This window comes from Ambystoma mexicanum, chromosome 10 (assembly GCF_040938575.1).
Source record: "Ambystoma mexicanum isolate Mex_15411 chromosome 10, UKY_AmexF1_1, whole genome shotgun sequence".
NCBI lineage: Eukaryota > Metazoa > Chordata > Amphibia > Caudata > Ambystomatidae > Ambystoma > Ambystoma mexicanum.
Genome location: NC_090932.1, coordinates 1,126,358,240 through 1,126,382,137, shown reverse-complemented (window position 1 = coordinate 1,126,382,137; position 23,898 = coordinate 1,126,358,240). Strand labels below are relative to the sequence as shown.

At 46.3% G+C, this 23,898-nt stretch overlaps 1 protein-coding gene across 1 annotated transcript in view; it reads left to right on the top strand.

Moving 5' to 3' along the window:
* The window catches only part of CKAP2L (cytoskeleton associated protein 2 like), a 228,112-nt gene that overhangs the window by 106,752 nt on the left and 97,462 nt on the right, over positions 1-23,898 (top strand). The window contains exons 5-7 of the mRNA XM_069619010.1: positions 16,355-16,550; positions 16,909-17,064; positions 18,429-18,492. Coding sequence (XP_069475111.1) covers positions 16,355-16,550; positions 16,909-17,064; positions 18,429-18,492 — 416 coding nt within the window. The remainder of the gene's footprint in view (positions 1-16,354; positions 16,551-16,908; positions 17,065-18,428; positions 18,493-23,898) is intronic.

The window sequence follows — 23,898 nt, the reverse complement described above, 5'->3', positions numbered from 1 at the left end:
TATGTCTATTTTTTGTTGGATGGAGAGCCATTTGCATGAGATTCTTGTAGCGGAGATATGTTCTCCTCTGGGAACATTTAGGGCGGCACAGAGTGCGTTATTTTGTAGAACTTGCAATTTATTGATTACCGTTTTTTTTTTTGGCGCCTACATAAAGGCTATTACAGTAATCCAGTTTGGATTGAATGAGTACTCTGGCTAAAGTGAGGCAGTTGTTGGGGGAGATCAGCGGTCTGCAGGCCCTAATTAGTTTACCAGTGTAGGCAGTGGCTGAGGCAGTCATATTAATTTGTTTGGCTAGGTTGGTATTCGTGTCTAGGTAGAAACCAAGGGTTTTTACACTCTTGGCGATGGGGATGGTGTTGCCGTCAATGGTGAAGCTGGTGTAGCTGGGGCAGAGTTTCCGGATGGTGTTAGGTGAGCCGACAAGGAGCAGTTCGGTCATGTGTGTCCATCCATGCCTGGATGATGGAGAAGACTTCATTGATGCAGATGGCGTCCGAGTTGTAATTACCGGATAGGGTGAGGAGTATCTGGGTGTCATCTGCGTAATTTGTGTAGGTGACACCCAGATGGTCCAGCTTGTTGAATAGGGGCTTTGTAAATATATTCTACAAAGTAGGTGAGACACAAGATCCTCGTGGGACACTGCAAGCAATGGGGATAGGGTCGGCCGCTGCTAGGGGTGAGAAGACCCGCATGGTCCTATTGTCCAGGAAGGATTGGATCCATGTGACTGCAGAGTGGGAGAGGTGTGCTGCCGATGACAAATGGTTGCACAGGATTTTGTGGTCAACCAGGTCAAAGGCAGCGGAGAGGTCGAGGAGAAGAAGAATGGCAGCCTTACCTTTTATCTTTGAGTTTGTCTATCTGGCACTTGAGATCAACAAGGGCCGTTTCTGTCCCGTGTTGTGGTCGAAAGCCAGATTGGCGAGTTCCTAATAAATGGTTTGTCTCGAGGTAATCCTGTATTTGTAGATAGGCCACTCTGTCAAGAATTTTTAGTAAGAATGGGACGTTGGTAATGGGTCTATAATTCGTGGGTATATCTGGGTCGAGGGTTGTTTTTTTTTTATTTTTTAGTAGTGGTAGGACCCAGGATTGTTTCAGATTACTGGGGACCGAGTTATTGGAGAATGACAGGTTTATTAATTTGGTAATGAAGGGGGAGAGATCCCTGGCTGCATCTTTGATCTGTGTGGGGCAACTGTCCCCCTTGCAATTCGAGGGTTTCAAAGATGCTATCATTTTTTGTACCTCCGGTATGGATAACTTTTTGAAAGTAAAGCCTGAGCTAGTGGCGGTAGATGAAGGAGGGGTGGAAGTGGAAGTAGGACCATGAGTGAGTTGTTGTCAATTTATGTTTGGAGCCCTGAAATTTTGTTAGCAAGAGCATGCAGAGTAGCATGCTAGGGCTGGGGTGACGTGCAGAATAATGGCGAATAAGGGGAGTTGGTGACATAAGGTAGGCACAATACAATTAAAATGTGGACAGGAAGCGACCATAGGGCACAACACAATTCAAATGTGGTCTGGAGGCGACCATAGGGCACAACACAGTTCAAATGTGGTCAGGAAGCGACCATATGGCACAACACAGTTCAAATGTGGTCAGGACGTGACCATAAGGCACAGCACATTCAAATGTGGTCTAGAGGCGACCATAGGACACAACACAATTCAAATGTGGTCTGGAGGCGACCATAGGGCACAACACAGTTCAAATGTGGTCAGGACGTGACCATAGGGCACAGCGCATTCAAATGTGGTCTGGAGGCGACCATAGGGCACAACACAATTCAAATGTGGTCAGGAAGCGACCATAGGGCACAACACATCTCACATGCACTTAGATCACACATTGACTGGAGTACATCAAGGCACCTGAGTATGAAATCACAATGGGGGGCACATGTACTGAAAAGGGTGCATCAGGGCGCCTAAGTTCGAGATCACAGTACGGGGCCAACATGTACTGAGCTCACACATTGAGTGGGGTGCATCAGGGCACAGGGTCCGAGGACATGTATAGAGCCTGCCAATAGGTTAGGAGAGTAGTATATCTTTAGGTTAGAGGCAGGATGATGATGCACTACAAATGTCAGAAGAGATAACGTTCCGGTGTGATATGTGAGGGGCAGATGGGTTGTGGGCTCAGCGGAATGTTGATGTTGCAGGCGCAATGTAAGTCTGGAGGTCCAGGTGGTCTGGCAGACGGCAGAGTCGGCAGTGAACAGGCTGAGAACAGGCATATATGAACAAAAAAGAGGTAATGAAGTGGCGGATGTGCGCGTCTCCATGTCTCCAACATTTATTTTGTTTGCAATAGTACATTCCTTCGTCGGGTCTCTTTTCTCCTTCTCGTGTTCTGTGCAGAATTTAAAATAAATAGATTTACCAGAAAGTATCCGGTGTCCGTCTGAAGTCCCCTTTAATAATGCCTGTATACATTCTTATTAGACTTGTTTGTAGGGGAAGTGATTACGAAGCACAGTTGTATTGGTAAATGTGTTATTAATGCCAATTTTTTGCATAGTGGCTTCTGAATTGGTGCAAGGCTCTAATAAAGGACATTCTCGTGGTTACCTTTTCCTTGTTCCAGCAGCTGTTCTACCTGGGCAGGGGTAACAATTCCAAGCCGCAAGCTACTAGCCAGTCACAAAGTTACTAGCAACCTCAATTGTACACACACACATACAGCACATTTCTTGTTCGCCAAGAGTCCATCCTTACTTGCCAGTGACAAGTGTAAATTCTGCTCCCTTCTTAGGGCTAGCCCGATATATCCATTGTCACATAATATGGCTTTCTGAACCCGTTCCCGCCTGAGTCCACGGGCCGAACAAAGCGAGGGCTGTTAACAGAGGCACCGGGACGTTACCCCTGGTATGGCCCGTGGAACCGGTTAAGAACGCTATTAGCACCCTGGGTTACCTAAGCAGTAACCCCATTCATTCAACGGGACACTGTGCGCGTCCTGTTGAGTGAATGAATGAAAATGCTGTCCAAAGATAGCTGCCATGGTAATCCATGTCGGCCGGAAAAGGAAGAGGCAGGGGAGCAGCGTCGCGTGGCTCTGCACCACAATCTGCTAAGTGGGGTTGGGGAGGGAGGGTTGGATTTAAAAAATAAAACAAAGGGGGACTTGGGGTTGGTGGGGAGGTGTGGAGATGGCGGCCATCATGCGGCTTGGAACGCGGGCTGGATCGAGAGTATCAGTCTGCGTTTCTAGTCTCCTAATTGGTCGGCTCCCACCCGCAGGGTGCTAATATTCCTTCTGGGTGGCTATCAAATTGTGATTGTCACTCACTTTTTGTCACGTTGAAAATCTCTGTATCATTACCCAAAATGGTTACCATAGTTTTCGGCAAATCTGTTTTGGAGAAAATAAATGTATTTTTCTTTTACTGTCCCTCTGATATGTCCATAATCAATGCAGCCCACAACACAGCATCAGGTCCCATTTTGTATAGACTGCATATTGTTTTATTCCTCAGAACATTCTTTATAAACATTTGCAGGATTGTAATACAACTTGCATTGAGTAAAATTGTCTGTCGGCTGTGTTGCAGTTTGTTGGTTACATTAGACGGTGATATGTTCACAGAAAGTCGTAGAAGACTGCTACCATGCAGATTAGCCACAGTAACCATTTTAGACACACGTCTACCCCACATATTAAATACATTTGTCTTTGTTATTGAACTAATGTCTGACTTAGTAGGGCCCTTTTTGTCCATTTAAAGTGCAGGATGCTGGGGAGGGTTCCATGTTAGAACAAATTCCATTACTTTGTGGAACACATACTTGTAATTACTTCCATTTCTTTTTTTCATGGGTCGGTCCCTCATGCCCCCACCTTCACTTCCACTCTACCCCTCACCCCCCATTATAACCCCTATTCCTTTACATCCGCACGTGTAAATAAAGACACAGGACAACTGCGGGATACAACCAACCTCCTTTTTTTCTCCATTCGCTTTCTGCCTTCCCCTGTCCCTTTTCCTTGCAATCCCTCCCTCTTAAAGGGGCTGCGTCCTTTTCATCTGTAACACCTCCCCTTGCTTATCATGGAAGTTCGTGGTCTACATCTGTTTGATGAGGCGGGGGGGGTCTCCGTATGGTCTGCTGCGGGTGGCCAGGTGATTTGCAGGTCTCCCCTTCTTATGCTCTTGGTGGGGGATACTAAGCCTGTTCCGTTCTGTGTTCTTCTTCACTCATGTGTGGATCCCCGTCAGTCCTCTTGAAACAGTTTGCGGAAGAATGAAGTGTTTCTAGTTATCTCTGTCCTCTCCCAGGGCCGTGATCATCGGTCCTTTGACATCAGTGACTAGGAGTGGCTCGGGCAGTATCTCGTCTTTCTTTGTTGCTTCTGCCTGACGACCACTACTTCGCCAAATGGGAGTTGAGGTTTTTCCGCCTTTCCCTTTGGCCTTCCTCCTTTTCTCGGTCTCACGTTCTGATCGCTGCATCTTCTGCGGGGGTGTAGTCTTCAAGCTGTGGTAGCAGAGTCCTTGGCTTTGACTTTATCATGAGCTCTGTGGGGATCTGTCCAGTCGTCTTGTGTTGCGTGTTCTGATAGCTCCTCAGCATTTGAGAGATGGCTTGGGGCATCGACATGAGGTCTGTGCCTGCTTTCATGCGTGTCCTTTTGATGGTGGCCATAAACCGTTCTACCATGCCGTTGGCTTTTGGCCACAGTGGCGTGATCCTTTGGTGGTGAAACCCAAGGTGTGCTGCAAACTTCCGGAAATCTTGGCCCTGGAACGGTGACCCGTTTTTACCGTGTTGGGGACTTCCCATTCGCTGAACAGTTCATAAAATACTCCCACCACATGGTGGAACGCTGTGGATTGGACATGCTTTACCAGGGGAAAGCGTGAGTATTCGTTGATGGTTACTAGCAGATGGCCTCCTTCTAGCTGCCCATAGAAATCTATTGCCAACCTTTGCCAGGGTCCTTCTGGTAGTGGTACTGTTGGGAGCGGGCACAGGGGTCTGTTTGCTGCTGTCACTTGGCATGGTGTGCAGTGCCTTAGCGTATCCTCTATCATGTCCATATAAGGGAATCGCACTTGGTTTAGCAGTATTTTCTTTGTGTTGGCGACCCCCCCCCCCGTGGCCTTTGTGTGCAGTAAGCACCAGGGCTTTCCTGGGGCTCCTGGGGGGCCACTAGGTGGTTTCCTCACAGTAGTGTCCCTTGGTCTGTCGTGGCGAGTTCTTTGTATTTTAGCCATTCTCGGCAGGTCTCTTCTATCCACCTCCCCGCTTGCAAAGTGTTCCGTTGTCAGGTGGCGCCACCTATTGTTATTGTCAGCTGGATTGCCGCCTGGATGGTGGGGTCGGACCTACTCTTATCGGCGAAGAGGTTATTTGTGATGGCGGGGGCAAGGCATTGAGCGGTAGATAAGCAATGTAGGCTTCCGCCTCATGCTACATGATGGTTTTCCGCTGGACCCTTGGGGTTCTGTGATAGTCCGCTGAGTTGGCCCTGCCCCCGGGTTTGTGAACGATGGTATAATCGTACTCTTGCAATCTAATGCCCTACCATTATGTGCGTAGTGGCATCTTGGTCTTGGGGTTCCCGGAGAGAGAGAGAGAGAGAGAGAGAGAGAGGAGCACCTGATGGTCTCTGATGAGGACGAACGGCCGTCCAATGACGAAATGGTGGAATTTCTCGCACGCCCAGACCGCAGACAGGCTTTCGCGTTCAGCTTGGGGTATGCTTGTTCGATGGTGGAGACCGCTCTGCTGGCGTAGGCGACTACCCTCGTGCCGGTTTTGTTGTTTGGATCTGTTTGGGTGAGTCTGGCACCTAGTCCCACAGAGGTAGAGGAAAAGGGAGGCCTGATTATTGTCTATGGCCCTGCAGGCAGTTTTGTAATATAATAGGGAATGAGGCCAACTAGACCAGAGATGACAAATAACTATTGTTTTAATCAAAATAGTTTTTGTTTATTATCCAAATACACATGTCATGAAAAAATCGGCTCCACAAACCAAATGCAATACATCCCACCCAAAACCATTCATTCATCACTCATCCATCCAATACTCATATTTGCAAAAATTAAATAAAACACGGTGATACTTTGTATATACCACAAAAAGTGAATCAGTCAATTATAAGTTCAACACTCCGTTATTTTACAATGTGCCCCTCTGTTGGTTTTCGGGGTTTTTTGAAAACTGTTGTCAACATGTTTCGGTTAAGTTTTCATACGAGGAAGAGACAGTCCCCTCGTGTATTGACTTGGTGTTTAGCCTTCTTCAGGACAGGAGAACAATCGCCGACTTGGCGTTGCCTCTTGGTAAAAAAACCAAAGGTGAAGTGTATGGCAGGAGAGCCTTAAATCTACAAGTAAAAAAGAATAAAAATTGTCATCTCTGTGTTTACTCAACAAACGATTTACTTAGTATCTTCATATAGTTGTACTTAGTTAACTATATATCACCTGTTAACCTCCTCTCAAACTTTCAGGGGCTGGTGAACCGGTGTGATGGAGTAGATCCCGTAGTGAATGCTTCCAACAATGGCGCTTCACATAATGGATGCCCTATAGTAAAAAGGACATATGTGTTTTAAAATTCAAGAATGAGAGCCTACTCGGGTCATTTATAAATAATGGGTTGGTACTCGCTGTTGTTCTCAATAAGGAAAATATTCTCTTTTTAATTTCCAGTTCGAAACTAGTGCCAATTAATCCATTAAAGCAACTGTGTCTTTAAAACGCCTGCAAAGGAGAAAACGAAGCATAAGAAACATGCATTCACTGCTATGTCTCAAAGCGGTAGCAATCTGTCATTGTTGGATAAACTCCAGTACAATCGCGCTTTAAAAATCGGGAACACTTACTTGAGACAGCCGTATGTTAAATCGCTGTTCCGGCTCACTAACAAGAAGTGTAGCAAGATTTGCGGCCGTGAACCGAAGGGCTGCCTATGTAAACAACAGACACAGAGCGACATGATTAGTGTCTGCTCATTAAACTTGGTGCACTTTGGCACTGCCGTTTATGAAAATCATTCTTCTCTTACCTTGTTAAAGGCGAGAGCTGGAATCCGGGACTCCGCTGTGCAGTCGGTAGTCTGCGCTTCTATCGTCTGCCAGAGTTTTGCAAACGCTGTACAGGCATGCGTTTAGACCTCACAGAACGGTCGCTTGGAATTATGGGCTTCGTAGTCTATATTGACATATACCAGCTGATGCACGTGTTACTGCCTAAGAAACTTGTGCATCCATCGCGAAATATTCTGTTTGTCAGTATTATGTTTCCTGGCTCGACATCTGCCGGAAATTTAGCTCACCGCCTGACAGACTCATGTAAACGCTGTATAGACATGCGCTATGACCAGAGAACACCCGTTTAGAGTTGTGCGTAGTGTCACTATGGATGAGATAATATCGACCATGTTTAAATGTAGTAAGATATTGTACTGTAAAAACTGATTCGCATGTCTCTGCCATATCGTGCCTCTATTGCAGGGCTTATTCAGTGGGTGAGGTTTCAAAAAGACTCCTCGCTCCTTGAAAAATACTATGCATCAGTGAAGTACTCACTCCACTTACCGAGACTAAACACAGTTTTCAATACGGGAACAAGACATGGGTGATGAAAAATCACACCAACTGCTGCACAAAAAATGCAATATATGTGATATCCTGTCCATGCGATTTACTATATGTAGGGAAAACGGTCAGAGCAGTTAAGGTCCGCATTGGAGAACATCGTTCTTGCATAAGAAATCAAACCCCTGACAAACCTCTGGTGGAGCATTTCAAGAGGCTTAATCACAAAGACACAGAAATGAAGTGGTTTGTGTTACAGACTCTAAATCCAAAATCAAGAGGTGGAGATATGGCAATGGCTTTACATCGCCTTGAACAGAAATGGATTTATTCCCTAGATACAGTACATCATGGGTTAAACATTTCTGTAGAGTGGAACGTACTAAACAGCAGTAAACTCCCCGTTAGCTCAAACTACCTCATCCACAATACATTGCACACGTGAGTACTTCACTGATGCATAGTATTTTTCAAGGAGCGAGGAGTCTTTTTGAAACCTCACCCACTGAATAAGCCCTGCAATAGAGGCACGATATGGCAGAGACATGTGAATCAGTTTTTACAATACAATATCTTACTACATTTAAACATGGACGATATTATATCATCCATAGTGACACTACGCACAACTCTAAACGGGTGTTCTCTGGTCATAGCGCATGTCTATACAGCGTTTACATGAGTCTGTCAGGCGGTGAGCTAAATTTCCGGCAGATGTCGAGCCAGGAAACATAATACTGACAAACAGAATATTTCGCGATGGATGCACAAGTTTCTTAGGCAGTAACACGTGCATCAGCTGGTATATGTCAATATAGACTACGAAGCCCATAATTCCAAGCGACCGTTCTGTGAGGTCTAAACGCATGCCTGTACAGCGTTTGCAAAACTCTGGCAGACGATAGAAGCGCAGACTACCGACTGCACAGCGGAGTCCCGGATTCCAGCTCTCGCCTTTAACAAGGTAAGAGAAGAATGATTTTCATAAACGGCAGTGCCAAAGTGCACCAAGTTTAATGAGCAGACACTAATCATGTCGCTCTGTGTCTGTTGTTTACATAGGCAGCCCTTCGGTTCACGGCCGCAAATCTTGCTACACTTCTTGTTAGTGAGCCGGAACAGCGATTTAACATACGGCTGTCTCAAGTAAGTGTTCCCGATTTTTAAAGCGTGATTGGACTGGAGTTTATCCAACAATGACAGATTGCTACCGCTTTGAAACATAGCAGTGAATGCATGTTTCTTATGCTTCGTTTTCTCCTTTGCAGGCGTTTTAAAGACACAGTTGCTTTAATGGATTAATTGGCACTAGTTTCGAACTGGAAATTAAAAAGAGAATATTTTCCTTATTGAGAACAACAGTGAGTACCAACCCATTATTTATAAATGACCCGAGTAGGCTCTCATTCTTGAATTTTAAAACACATATGTCCTTTTTACTATAGGGCATCCATTACGTGAAGCGCCATTGTTGGAAGCATTCACTACGGGATCTACTCCATCACACCGGTTCACCAGCCCCTGAAAGTTTGAGAGGAGGTTAACAGGTGATATATAGATAACTAAGTACAACTATATGCAGATACTAAGTAAATAGTTTGTTGAGTAAACACAGAGATGACAATTTTTATTCTTTTTTACTTGTAGATTTAAGGCTCTCCTGCCATACACTTCACCTTTGGTTTTTTTACCAAGAGGCAACGCCAAGTCGGCGATTGTTCTCCTGTCCTGAAGAAGGTTAAACACCAAGTCAATACACGAGGGGACTGTCTCTTCCTCGTATGAAAACTTAACCGAAACATGTTGACAACAGTTTTCAAAAAACCCCGAAAACCAACAGAGGGGCACATTGTAAAATAACGGAGTGTTGAACTTATAATTGACTGATTCACTTTTTGTGGTATATACAAAGTATCACCGTGTTTTATTTAATTTTTGCAAATATGAGTATTGGATGGATGAGTGATGAATGAATGGTTTTGGGTGGGATATATTGCATTTGGTTTGTGGAGCCGATTTTTTCATGACATGTGTATTTGGATAATAAACAAACTATTTTGATTAAAACAATAGTTATTTGTCATCTCTGGTCTAGTTGGCCTCATTCCCTATTATATTACCTAGTCCCACAGGACTGGGATCAACAGTGATCTGTGTCCCAGTCGAGATTGAAATATGCCAGCTGGCGGTTGTTGGCTAGTTCTTGCTTGATGGTGGAGAAAGTCCTCTGACAGTGTTCGTCCCATTCAAAGGGGGGAGAGGGGTCCTTTCCCAGGTGTTTCCGGAGGGGTTGATGAGTATTGCATACTGGGGCAGATAGCAGGCGCAGTATTCGGCCATTCCTAAGATTCCTAGGTTCTGCCACGTCATTCGGGGCCTCCAGGTTTACGATGGCACTTATCTTGTCAGGGTCGGCCATGATCCCTTGGTCAGAGAAGACGTGACCGAAGAACCGTAAGCTACGTTTATTGATGGTGCACTTTGGGCCGTTGACGGTGAGTACGGCTTCATGTAGTATGTTGCAAACTGATTTTAGAGCGGCATCGTGATGCTCCTGGGTGATGCCAAACACTAATGTCATTGCTGTAGTTGTAGGCGTTCATGACGGGTGTAATCATTCTTTGTATCGTCTCCTGAAATATCTCAGCCACGGATGATATCCCGACACTGAGCCGTTTGTAGCGGAACAATCCTTCGTGTTTCGTGAATGTTGCGATTGGTCTTGAGGATGACCAGTTGGCGATTGGGTTAGAACAAGCTTGGAGAACCGGCTGACCAGATTCAGTCTCACCAGCATATCTTCAATGTTTGTTCCTGGATGCCTCTCCCCCTGAATTGTGGTGTTGGGGATCTGCATGTCTATGCAGAGGCGTAAGCAGCTGTCAGACTTGGGCACCACTACTAAGGGGGACACCCACGGGGTGGGTCCATCAACTCTCTCAATTATGTCATTTTCGAGGCAAAGTTGTAGTTCATGTATCACTCGGGCTTGTAAGTGAAATCCTATTTTCTGGGGTTGGTGTGGCACCGGTCTCACTGTGGGGACAATATGGAGTCTTATGACAGTGTCTTTTAGCTTTCCCACTCCCTTGATTAGTTCCAGGAGCATCACTTTTAGCTAGTCCATATCCAACTCTCACTATGAGAGTGCCTGTAGGGCTTGGACATTCGGGGGCAGGTCTTGTATGGTCTAAGATTGGTCGTATTGGATGTTTATTAGCGCTAAGGCTGTGGCTGTCTTGTAGCTGAGAAGGCGTCCCCCAGTCGTGGGGCTGTGCATGATGTGGATCATGGCTAATATTCATTGTCCCCGGAGTACAAGGTCACAGCTGAACTGTCCTTTGCATTCGAGAGAAAGTGTTGCTCCCCACTGGAAGATGCAGGCTTGTGAGGGTTGTAGTGGGTAGGCGCTTGCGATGACATCGTAGGCTCTTTCATTCATGATCTTCACGGTGGCCCCTGTATCAATGAGAAAAGGGATGTATAGTCCTCCCATCTCTTCCGTCACTTACGGCGCAGTACTATCGTCCGAGGTGTTCTATATCAGTTGAACGTATTCTTTGCTTTATCTGTCGTATTCATAGTAGGGTTCCGTTGTCGAGAGTTCCTGTTCCACCGCAGGGTTTTCGTATGGGTCACCCATGGTGTATTCTCGTCCGAACCGTTCCTCTGCATGATCTACTTGTGCCTGTGAGAGGTATTCTGGTACCTCAGGGTGTCTGCCCAGTGGGTCGATGTTCAGATTTTCTACAGCTCTTATGAACCCTGGGTGGGCAGTATGTGTCACCATGTTCCTGTTTTGGGACATTCTCCCGCTGTCTTTCTGAGTAAGGTTGCGGGGTAGGCCTTTGTGGATCATATCTATTGTTGGAAATTGGCTGTGGAGGTGGTCTATATGCGGGCAGCAAAGGTGTTTTCTCTCGTCACTTGGCTTGGAAATGATTTTCTTGGCCACATCATATGCACAGTTGTCCGATGGCTGGGTGTTGACCCTTGTGGGGAAATTCATGCAAAACCGCATCTATAGTATTCTCTCGGTGGGGGTGGGGGGGGGGGTGTGTCGGTTGTTGGTCAATGTTTCTTGACGAGTCGGTGTGCAGGGATACCTGGTCTGTCCTTGTCGTGTGGACGATGGCAGCCACTGTGTCAGTTTTCTTCGGATTTTCTATGTTGGCTGCCTGCACAACCACTCTTTTGTACACCCTCGCGAGGTCTGCTATCTCCTGTAGTGGGAGGGGTTTCTTTAACAGGTGTTTCCTAAATTGCGAGGATATGCATCCTTCTATTACTTTCAGCCTGATGGCTTCGTCGTCTTTGAAGTTTGCGAAGACGCAGTATGTTATCTTCCTTTAGAGATGGAGTATGAATTGGCCAATTGTCTTGTGCGGTACTTGCGTACACTGGATGGAAGTGTACCTTTCTTAGTCCCTGTTGGAGAAGGACGACTAACTTTCCGTTAATCGCGGCTGTGAGACGTTGGTATGTTGTTTTTTCTTGCAGCAGGGTGGTTTTTATGATACCTTTTGATCTCCTTCCCCACAAGGTTTGTAAAAATGTCTATCTTGTTCAGTACATCTTGGTTCCCTACAGCCCTCATAAAGTCTTCAAATTCCTCCAACCACTACTGCCATCTCTGACCCTGGTCTCCTTATGGTTCTAGCGTGAACGGGTTGGGGTGTGGTAGGAACTTCACTGGGTTTGTGGGGTTTACACCTGCGGCGGTTTGTGCTCCTGCATCTACTGCTGCTTCTTGCGACATCTGGATGTGAGTGTGTGTTCCACTTGTCTGCTCTGTGGATACATTTGAGGTGTCTGATCCCCGCGTGGTAGCTGCCTGTATTCCTTCTCTTGTGGTGTGTTTCAGGTTTGTTACTGCGGGTGGCCTTCCTTGGCTTTGCTTCCATGTGGGCGAGGTTCTGTGCTTCCTTAGTTCTATTTTTCTTTTAATACTCGCTCGTTGTTGTGGATGGCATGTGATGGTTGGGGAGTGTGTCCTCGTTATGCCATGAGCTTTTGCTGCCTTCTCCGTGTTCATTGGCCTCTCCCCCTTCTTTTGGCTAGGCGTGCGTGCCTCCGGTAGTACGCAGTGTCCGTGCATTTATACTGTCCTTTTCCGTTTTGTATGCCCCTCGTGGCGGGAGACTTATTTGTAGTTAAGTTTTCCTGGCCCTCGTGGTCCTGACTAATAATGTTTCGTGGCTCTCCTGGCCCTCATGGCGTTGTCGGGTCGGTGCCACGTGGTGTGTCTAATACGCGACCTTGTTGCACAACTCCTTGCACCACCTCCTTCCCCCACGTGTCATCCTCCTTACCGGTGCGGTGGGTGGTGTGTTCTGCGCGTGTCACGGTAGTTGCACACTGCCATGCTCCATCTGGTTCGCTCCAGCGTCTTCCCCTCATCCCGCTGGGCCTCCTGTAGCAAGGTCCTCCAGGGGCCAGCTCCTTCTGCTGTCTTCGTCTACCTTTCCTCCTCTTACGCTGGCCTCCTCGTCCGGCTGCTGCACGTTTTATAGTATGCATGGGGGTACAGTGGTCCTTTCCTGCCTGCTGCCTCCTTTTAATACGCTGGCCACCTCTGCTGGCATCAGCGGTTTCACTCCTGGTCTGCGCAGTCTCCTCCTCAGAACTGCGTCCAGAGGGTGACGTGGGTTGTGACGCCTCGTCGCCAGTTGTTGTGGCTCAATGGCGCACTTGTGTATAACGACACGGGACAACTGCGGGATACATCCAACCTCTTTATTCTCCATACACGTTCTGCCTTTCCCTCCCCTGACCCCTACCCTTCCACTCCCTCCACCAGCTTCCCTCTTCCCCTTGCAGTACCTCCCTCTTAAAGGGGCTGTCCCTTTCGTCTGTAACACTCCGCAAAATAATTTGTTGTAATTACTTTGAAGTAAAGTACCTCAAAATAATTTACTTCATTAAAACAATGGCATTCCCTGGGGAGGGCTTGCTGAAAACTGGAAACACATTTTGAGATTCCGGAATTGCACAACGTTCTCTCTTTGATGGTCTGGGGAAAGAAGAGAGTACTTGAGGTGTGATAAACCATAGGCACTCTTCTGTGGACTTTTGGTCATGCTTTTGATGGACTATGTGAGCATTGACTTAGCTTAGCTCTCACACCCGTGAGCATTGCCCTGAACCAGCCCTTGCTGATTTTTGCAACCATTCCTTTGCCTCAGGATCCTCCCCTCCCCTCTGAAGCACTCCCTTGTGCATCCTCTTCTCAAGAAACCCACAGCTGGTCCTTCCTGTCCGGCTAACTATCGTCCAATCTCCATTACTCCCTTTCTGGGAAAACTCCTGGAAAAGCTGGCCATCTCTCAGCTTAACCTTCATTCTGATTTTGTTGGCTGTCTCCATGATCACCAGTCTGGCTTCAGAGCAGCCAGAAGCACGGAAACTGCTCTCCTGAACATCCGTGAAGATCTGCTCTCCGATCTTGACTCTAACATTCCTTCTGTCCGTATCCTACTCGATCTCTCTTCTGCCTTCGACACGGTCAACCATACCATCCTGCTCAACCGTCTCCGTGATAACCTGGGTATCAGTGATCAGGCTCTGGCCTGGCGGACCTCCTTCCTCTCCTATCGACCCTCCTAGGTCCAACTGGGGTCTTTTCTATCCTCTTTCTTCCTCTCTACATGTGGTGTTCCCCGGGGGTCTAACCTCTCGCCCTGTCTTTTTAACCAATACCTGGCATCTTTCGCCCACTGCGTTGCCATTTTCTGCTCAAATTTCCAGTGCTGCGCTGATGACACTCAACTCATTTTCAGGCTACCCTCGGCCACCTCCTCTCCCTCTCTCATCTGATTGCCTAACTGCCATTCAAGATTGGTGTGCTGCCAATGATCTTTGTCTTAATGCCAGCAAGATGGAGCTCTTCCTCATCGGCACACCATCCTCCCCCCCCCCCCCCCCCTCTCTCTCTCTGGCCGGCCTCTCTTGGGCCTCCTCCTACCCCCACCTGCAAGGCTAAGAACCTCGGGTCGTCTTTGACTCCACACTTTCGTTCTCTGCCCACATCTCTGAGATCTCTAAAAAGTCAAACTTCCTACTTCACCTCCTCAGAGGTACTCTGCATTTCCTCTCCTTCCCCCAGACGCTCACTGTCTACCAAGCTCTGGTTCTCTCTAGGTTGGACTGTTGTAACAGCTTCTTTCTAAATCTACCTGCCTCTACTCTCCAACCTCTGCAACTAATCCAGAACAGGACTGCGAGACTTGTCATTGGCCTCAAGCCCTGGGATCGTATCCCGCCAGCTCTGAAATCTCTCCATTGGCTCCCAGTGGATGCAAGGATTAAATTCAAAACCCTCTGCATTGTCCACAAGGCTTTCTGGGGCCTGGGTCCAAAATACTTTCAGCTATCCCTCTGCAAATACCTCTCCTCTCGAGCTCTTCGCTTCTCTACCTCTAACTCCCTCGGGGTCAGTTGTTTTTCAAAGAAACGAGCTGGGGGTAGATCTCGGTCTTCGGCTGGGGCCTCTCTCTGGAACAGCCTCCCTGCCACTCTAAAACTTGAGGAGAACCATCTCTGGTTCCGGAAGCACCTCCAAGACCTTCCTCTTTGCTTCTGCCTTTGCTCCCCCTCTCCCCTGCTGATCTGCTCTCTCTTGGCACTGTGCACCTGGCCACCCTCTATCCCCTGGGCCCAGGTACCTGCTCACTCTGCCACCCTCCTTTACTGCCTCCTGGCTACCCCTTGCACTGGGGACTGTATCTGTACCCATACAGTCCCCCACCCCTCCCCCTTTTTTCTTCTTTTTTTGCACTTATCAGACGTACTCAGTTTTGCTGCCGTAAACGTAGCACTTGCCACTTGCCGGCTGCACTACCACTGTTTATTGCCTCCATTATCTATTTGTATTTATTATTTATCTGTTCTCCGCTGCTCTGCACTTTCCACTCTCCCCTTCCATGCACTTTCCCACTTTCGTTTTCCCATGCACTTGCGCATTCTCAATGTCACTAGGCCTAGTAAGATTGCTGTTTGTTCTCCCCTGTTCCCCTCCCTTGCCTTGTCGCTCTCTAAAACACTTGTGTACGAGCGCAATATAAAAGAAACTATCCTATCAGTGCAATTTTAAGTGGTAGTTTGGACCCACTGAAAGGATGGTGGTTTGAATGCATACACTGTGTTCATTCGCAAAAGCCCCCAGGGAAGGGATCGGGCACATTGGACGATATCTGAACCCATATATTTATCATTTGTTTTCTCTCTGGGTTCATAGCTCCAGGTTGCATTATCATTTAGTACACTTGCGATGATGTACTGGAAAAGCTTTCCCACTGTAGTGTGCTAGGGTCAGTGCTCTAAATCTAGAACATCAGAACCATTCCCGGGCCAGTTTCCATTTCACACTGTGCTTCCCTTGACTTTTGGGCTTTCTCTTGACTGCTGGTCCGGTACCGCCAGCATGCTTAACAATGGACTAACACGACTTTAGGTGGTGGTTCTTTTTAAAAGATTCAACACTGCCAACAACACAAAGCCAACGCTGCTGGTGGACTCCTTTTGAATAAGGAATGTGGTTTGTTGTCATCCTAATATTACTTACAGATCTTGTGTGTAGGGGGTTCCACCATGTAAGGTTCGTTCTCTCCGACCCAGTGAACCGTGGCCCTTTGACATATCAAAACTGTTAAGTCGTTGTTGTTATAGTTGCTGCAGATGTGCTTGCTGTGTAATATTGGTATGTGCATCTGCAGAATAGGTGAATGAGTTTTTAATAACAGGGCTGCATTTTAGCATGGTCTTCCCTTATGTTTTCTGCATCAGCCGGCGCCTAGAGGAATGGAAGAATTCCAAAGGCAAAGCCTACAAGCGACCACCAATGACACTCCCGCCCAAGAAACCACCCAAAGTGAATCAAAGGCTCTCGTTTTGGGCTTGCATTGAGGAGGAAGATGACCTGAACTCGCTGGCAGAGAAGATTACCAAGTCCCTGTCTGAATGCTTGCGTCTCATTGAAGAGGTATGCCGCGCTTCTGGCCTGTCCTTTGTTTTGGTCCTGGTGCAGGTTAAAGACCTAGAGTATGATTAAGGTCAAAATCGTAATGTTCCGATCAAGCCAAAATGAAATGCATTGTTAAGTAGAGCTCTGCTGAGCATTTGGCTTTATGAATCTGGTTTAAACATTTGGCCCTCTGCCAACTTACCTTGCACTGCATGATACTGTGTTGAAGTATGCAATGGACTGCATTGAGCAACTAGGTGTCCAGCACTGTTGGTGTAACCAAGCCTACTCTTGGGTTTTCTGTGTCGAGGAACATTTTCCATGGGCTTTTTTTCCACTACTACTTCACTGTTTTAATTAGTTTTCTTCCTTCCAGGGCTTCCCTGCCGAACCACTGCAATCCACCCTGTCAAGTATTCCCCAGGCCGAAAAGTTTGCCAATTATTGGATATGTCGGGCCAGGCTGCTGGAGCGTGATGGCACTTTTGATGTTATTGGGTTGTATGAGCAGGCGGTTCGTGCTGGAGCAATGGTAAGACGCTGCCCTCGCTAGAGATTGGTCTGTTATCAGTCTGTTACTAGGAATGCCAGACTAGTTCTTCTGCTTCTCCAGATAAGCGTGTATCGACACCCGCTGCTGGAAAACACATATAATGTGTAGTTAGGTTGTCCTCTGCTCTGGATCTTGTTATGCACAGTAACGAAGTATTGCTGATGCCCTGCGATCAAGCCTTTTTTTTCTGATTCACACCCACAGAACCCCTCATTTGTACTACGGTAGGATTGTGCTCTGGCAGGGTCAATGGAAGCAGATGTAGTGTAGAGGGTAAATTGTCATGTGTGTGACAAGGATACTTGGTTTCTAAACCTAATTTCCCCACATGTAGGGGTAAAAATGTCATGTTGCAAGCTACTAGCCAAGGATAAAAAGTCATTTGCCCCTCCACATAAACACAAGCACACCATTTCAGACTCCCCAAGAGTCAATTATTACTAGCTAAGACTAAGTGCACATTTAGAACCCTGCCATATACTTGGGTTTGTTCAGGATCACACATTTCTCCTTCTGCTTCCATTCCTTCATTTACTGAAGTTCTTAGGAAATCAAACTATGATTGTGAATTGCTCTATGCGACACTATATTGTTTACTAGTATATGAATGATGCGGGCACTAACTGGTGGGATTGAGGGTGCTCTCTCTGAATAAAGTGCCACTTCTGCAGATGTGCTTGATGAATTGCAGCAGGCCGACTGACATCACAGTTTTGGCTATTGTATGGTGATCTAGTTCTGCTGATTTGGCTGATTCTAGCTTGTTGCAACTGTCCTCTTCATGTTTCATACTATGGGGTATTTACGCGCATCCCGGTATCCCACTGGTAAGACCGGTGGGATACCAGGAAACCAACCCTACGTTACCAGCCTCTGATATCCCAGTATTACCAGGATATTCGAGGTGCTGGCAACAGCAGTAAATCCCCATTCCATGGAGACCATAGGACTCCATGGAGGGGATTGCCGGAATTACCGGCACCAGTGATACTGGTGCCTGTAATACCAGTGCCTGTATTTCCGGCACTTGTTTGCCATTGGAGGCCTGATTTGCTTCCCGCTCTTGGCTGGAGGTAAATCAATGCTCCCACTGTCAAACTTGTTTTGTTGGTCCAGAAAAATTATTGGTGCTGGAATTACCGGCAATTTTCAAACCTGCAATAACCCCCTTTGCCTTGATTTACCTAGCGAGTCGGGTGTTTTGTTGACTGATTATTTGAATGCTTTGCATGCCATTTTCTGGGTTCTTGGATTATTTCAGTGAGCATGATCGGCGAGAAATTGCTTTGAATTAAATTGTTACTGTCGATTTATTTATTGACCTACCACCTTTTGTTCATCAGCCAATCGAAGCTGTACGAGAAACTATCTTTGATATCATGAGGAAAACCAACAAGAGAGCCAAAGGTAAATGTTCTCCCTTCTCCTTTTATTGTTTGAAGTGTTGCTGCAATTTGTGAAATCTAGTGACGGGATCGGAGTATTGCTCGCTGATCGGCAGATATTTGCCCCTCATCTGGTGAGGTCTGTGGGACCCTCAATAACAGGCCAGCGTCACCCAAAAAGAAATACAAAATTCATATTTTATGCGTAGTAGTGTAGTCGTGCTTATGGTCAGGAAGGAGGAAAGCTAGCCGGGACGTACAATTAATCCCAGTAGACACCAAAGAAAAGTACACCATACTGGTAAACTGAAAAATATATACTTTTATTATAAGATTACGCAAAATATCTCTTAGGAAAAAGAAGTACTATGGTATAACAACGCACAGCAGAGCACAGTGTAGATGTATTAAAGTAAATGGCCAATTTAGACCTTACTGGCTCTTACCATAAAATGCAAACTCCCATACCTGGTGGCAGCCATTGTGCATACAGACTTTCAGAAATTAGTGGATCCCTAGACAGTAAAACCTAGAAATACCATCATTGGGAGCAAAAAAGCCACAGAGAATGTAGTGACTGATTTCCTGCTGCACTCTAAATACTAGTATTGTTCATGAAATCTATGCACCGAATAGAGTGATGACTCTTAGATGTAGGAAACTGGGAACACAATGTCTAGTGCTGGGTAAGATTTTCATATTTGTGATAAATCCTCCTGACCTGTGTCAAAGTTTGGGGGATTATTTCTCCTTGTCCCTAGGTGAGTGGGAATCTTTTCCCCTTCTCACCTAGTTTTTTACTCATTTGTATGTGTGACCTTTTTATATCCCTCCATAGTGTATGGTAGGCGTAATAGTTTTATATAACTATTGGGCTTAAGTTGGGTTGCCCCTTTGGGCTTCCCTGTTCATTTCTCTTTTATGTTCTTGGTGAACTACTGTTCCCATGGGGTAAAGAGGAATTTTCATCCCCCTTTACATTTTATATAGTGAGCCAGCACACCCCACCTTATGTGGAGTGCTGGGGGGGAATACAATGTATCCCCTTTCTTACTTACTGGTTAACATTTAAGTTAAATTGCAAGTTTCCTTGAATGGCTGCCTGGCAGTGTAACTACTCTTATGACTTTTAGTCATCATTACTCGCAGGCTGACAAATTGGCCTAGGTAATGCACAGAAGGGCCACCATTCTACTAGAATGGTGGGCTCCTTCTTTTTTCGCCATTTCTTGTGCGCTTGTGGTTTGAGGTCTTCCCAGCCGTTCTAGGTGGGAACGACCTCAGTGGAAGTTTGGTCTTCGACGCAAATGCTTTGTATTCCCCGCCGAGGCTCCCGAGTGTCTGAGAAGGCAGGAAGCGAGGGAGGAGTCCAAATCTATGCAGAAAGGAACCAAGTCTCAATGGGGTGCTGGCTGTCCTGATTACATTTAGAGTTTGCAGAAGTTGTACTGTATTTCATGAGGAATGCTCTGATCCAGCAAGCTGCTGACATGTCAACCACTGGAGCTAACATGGAAGAGGAAGAAAAGACATCTGTAGCGATTTCCTGCTACCGGAGAACCTGCTCTTTAACCAGAGATTGATGCAACTCTTCCTTCCAATCGACCTGGGGATCTTGAATGAGACGGCTACTACGGAGAGGCTGGTGAGATCCACTAGTCTCAAGAAGACCTGCATTTGAAGCCATCCCACGATGTGCTGCGATCTTGCTGGGCTGCAAACCGCCAAAGCCCTTGGAACTCGAGCCTGAGTGCAGTGCATGGTCGTCTGAAGTCCAAATCGGTCCAAAACGTGGGTGGACTCCTGCTGGATCTCCAGAGACATGATTTTAATCCCTGAAGTCCCCTCACAAGAGTGCAGAACCGAGAGAGTGAAGAGAATCCGACCAGCGATATTTGTTCTTCATCTGGCTGCGGTAATTGGTGCCAAATCCAGAGCCGTGAGAATCCATTAAGTACACTTTGCTGGAAGCCTTCTCTGATGACTGCTGCTGCAAGTTCCCATCCAGTGCCCTTCTCCAGACCAAGAATCCAGGGGCCGGGTCCTGTGCTGCTGCATCCTGAAGGCATCCACTCAGCTCTTTTCTCCCAAGGTACTGTGTTGGCTTGGGTAATACTTGCCTTAAGTCTGGTCTACATCCTCTGAGGCAGAGTGGGTGATTTGTGTAGTTGGGTGTTTGCCCATACCACTTGCCCAGGCCTAATGCTGGAGCGCATATAGGGAGGCTTCTGTGAAGTCCCTGAACACTAACGATCTCTGAAGCTGCTACTTACTTGTTTAAGAAGATAACTTCTGAAACGTTGAGTTTCCTGCAACTGAACCCTATCTTAACCTGCCTACAGCTGTCTCCTAGATCATTAGGGTCCCTCTTCTGCCTCTGAGACCTCATGCCATAGACTAGGGAAGGACTGGATAAGAAAACAAATCTTTCTTGAAAGTATAACAAATGTATAACAAAAATGTAGAGGTACTAAGTGTTAGTGTGGTAACTGAATCTCTGCAATAGAAAAATTACGTGTCTAAAAGTTATTACTTTAAGTTGCTGGTTGCTCCTTTAAAACGTAGTTGCTTTTACTTACTCTGACTAGTGCCCCACATTCTAAAAAGTAAAATTGGTACTGTTTTATCATTGCTTAATTGAATGAACATAAAAGCTTACCAATAGGGTTTACCTACCTTGAATAACCGTTTCATTCTTAAAGTGTACCATAGGGGTTTGCTTTCCCTGATCTGCTTTATACAGACCAAAAACAGTATTGACGTTAATACTTGGAAATTAATACTTGTCTTAGCAGTTGCTTGAAACCTCTTAAATGTATATCGTTTTACTTACCTTGAATAGCTGCTCCTCTTCTAACCTTGTAACACTGGGTTGTGCTTGCCCTGAAACTGCTTAGAGAAGTTTCTAAAATAGTCATAGGGTCAATTACTCCACATTGTGTCTTTCTGCGCCTTGATGCACAAGGGCTTAGTGTGCTTTATAAATGCATAAATAAAAAGTGTAATTGGGGTTTGCTTTCCTTGAATTGCTTAGTGCATTCTCAAATAGTTATTGTGTTCATGCTTAGCATTGAGTAGCTTAAGGCTCCTCCAGAAAGTATGAGTTGATTTACTAGATCTGAACTGAGTTCTAAAAAGAGATGTTGCAAGGAATATACTTGTAACATGGTTGGTTTATTATGTGATTTCATAACTGAGTGCCACTGCGTGACCGATGGGGTCCACTTCCCTTGAAATACTGATTGTATTCTAAAAGTATATCTAGCCTTGTCCTATTCCCCAAGAATAGTATATTACTATCCTAAATGTGTATAACCTTAGGTTTGACTCACTTTGACTTGCTTCTTGCTCCTCTAAATAATGTTATACCTTGGTTTGCATTCCATAGGTATTGAGTTGGTTTTTATGATTGTGTTTATATGATGATCTAGTACTTACTTACCCAAGAGTCATCTTGGCCTATTTGTATTTAAATAAACCCTTTATTTTTACAATACATAGTGCAGTGTTTCTTTTCACCATATGTATGCTACAATTCCTTTTGTACCGAGCTACAGCCCCCTCTCACTTCGAAGATAAGCCTGGCTGCTCTGTCTATGCTACCAAATGTTCTCAGGTGGTCCAGCCATACACTAAGAGTGGATTTATGTACCGCCTCAGATGTATGGTTTTATGAAGCCCTTAATTGAACTTTAGAAATGCTGTCCTCACATCTAGCATAGCCAGTTGGGCTACCAAAGTCCAGGCTATATTTCAGTTACAACCCCTAGGCCCAGACAGGCAGATAGCATTCCAAGTAGGAAACCGTAACACAACTTTGTTAATCCTGAGGCAGGACTGCAATACATAGATTTATAAATCCCTAATTCTCAGGAGCATAGTGGGGCACTCCAGGGTCCCCAGAGGGACTCTAGAACAATGTCCCAGTTTCGGGAATTACTTAAGCATCATTTGTAGGAGTTCAATGTTGAAGGAGCCCCACAGGAAACAAGACCAAGTCTGAAGGCTGACCTGCAGTTATTGTGAAAAGCCAGGTATGTCCCAATTCCTCCCTACAGGTACGAAGAATGCGGCCGGCACCAATGGGGACCCTAAAAATGTGATGCAGTGCTGGGTTTGGTTCCCTGCAATCCCAGGAGACGAGAAGCAGAGCAGGAATCGGCCCCCAAATGTAAAGCAAAGGACAAGTGGCATTGGCGGGGACCTGCAGAATCCATGGACCACGGGGGATCCTGAGGGTAACATTCTTTAATAACCCACCTACCAAACGCTCTGAAGTAGGTACTCGGCGTTTGCTTCCAGAGAGTCGGTGTCCAGAAGACGGAACAAGCTGATAGGGACAAATCATCTTTTTCCAGGAGAGATGAATGATCTCGTCATCCAAGGCCTTGAACCATGAGCTTGCAATGACCATGGCGGTCCAAATAACCACTCCAGGAGGACAGAGGAACCTTTGCACTGCAGCCCAGCAGGCAAACCTGGATGGCACACCAACAAAACTGCCCCTGCGGAAGGATAACAGCAGTGGCAACCCGGTTGGCTCAGACCAGCAGAAGTGGCATACTGTTAGGGTCCCAACACCCTTCCAGGCAGCTATGCTTCCAACACAAAGCGGACGATCCTCGCAAAACTGTCCCAGGATGGACGACCTTGCCCAAGCAGACCGGAAGGACCAGTAGGCGGGCGAGCAAGACTCTGAAAGGACGCCGAACATCTGAAAATGCCAACCACAGCGCAGGCAAGATAAACCAGTATTGAGATCTTAACATTGGCTACAAGGGTTTTTCACATCAAATTTGCTCCGGAGTTGAAGCAACCTGCATACTGAAATCCAGCAGAACAGAGTGTAGGAACATGGTCTCCCCTACTTGTTCTTTAACTCAAAGGGGTAGTTTCTGTCAGCCCACTAATCCCATTAGGGGATTGATATAGCGGCCAAACAATCAATCTTGCCCCAAAAACCTCCAAACACCCATCCAACCCCCACAGGAAATGAGTGGGCAATAACTGCTGTATACCAGTGAAAACCACTATGCAGGCTGCCTCCCTGGCCTCGCAAAGACTGCACGTGGGCAGAATAGCAATTTTAACCCTTCCTAGTGTTTGCCCTGAACAAAGGAAGTCCCTAAAACAAAATGGCCAAGAGCAGGACATTAAACGGAAATGTGAACGAAGGATAGCACAGGGGCAACACGTTGGTCTTGGAAGCAAGACTACGCAGAGCAACAGAGGTTCGAATCCCAGATGCAAGCTTAGAAACAGAACTCTGGTACGGTATTAGGCGCATCGTAAAAAAACAAATAAAAAATAACATTACCCCAATGGCTGCCAGAAAGGTACTTTGGGATACTAATACCGTAAATCGGCTTGCACCCTGGGCGATGCCAAAACGAAATATCAGCGCAATGGCCCCGTAAAATAAGACTGC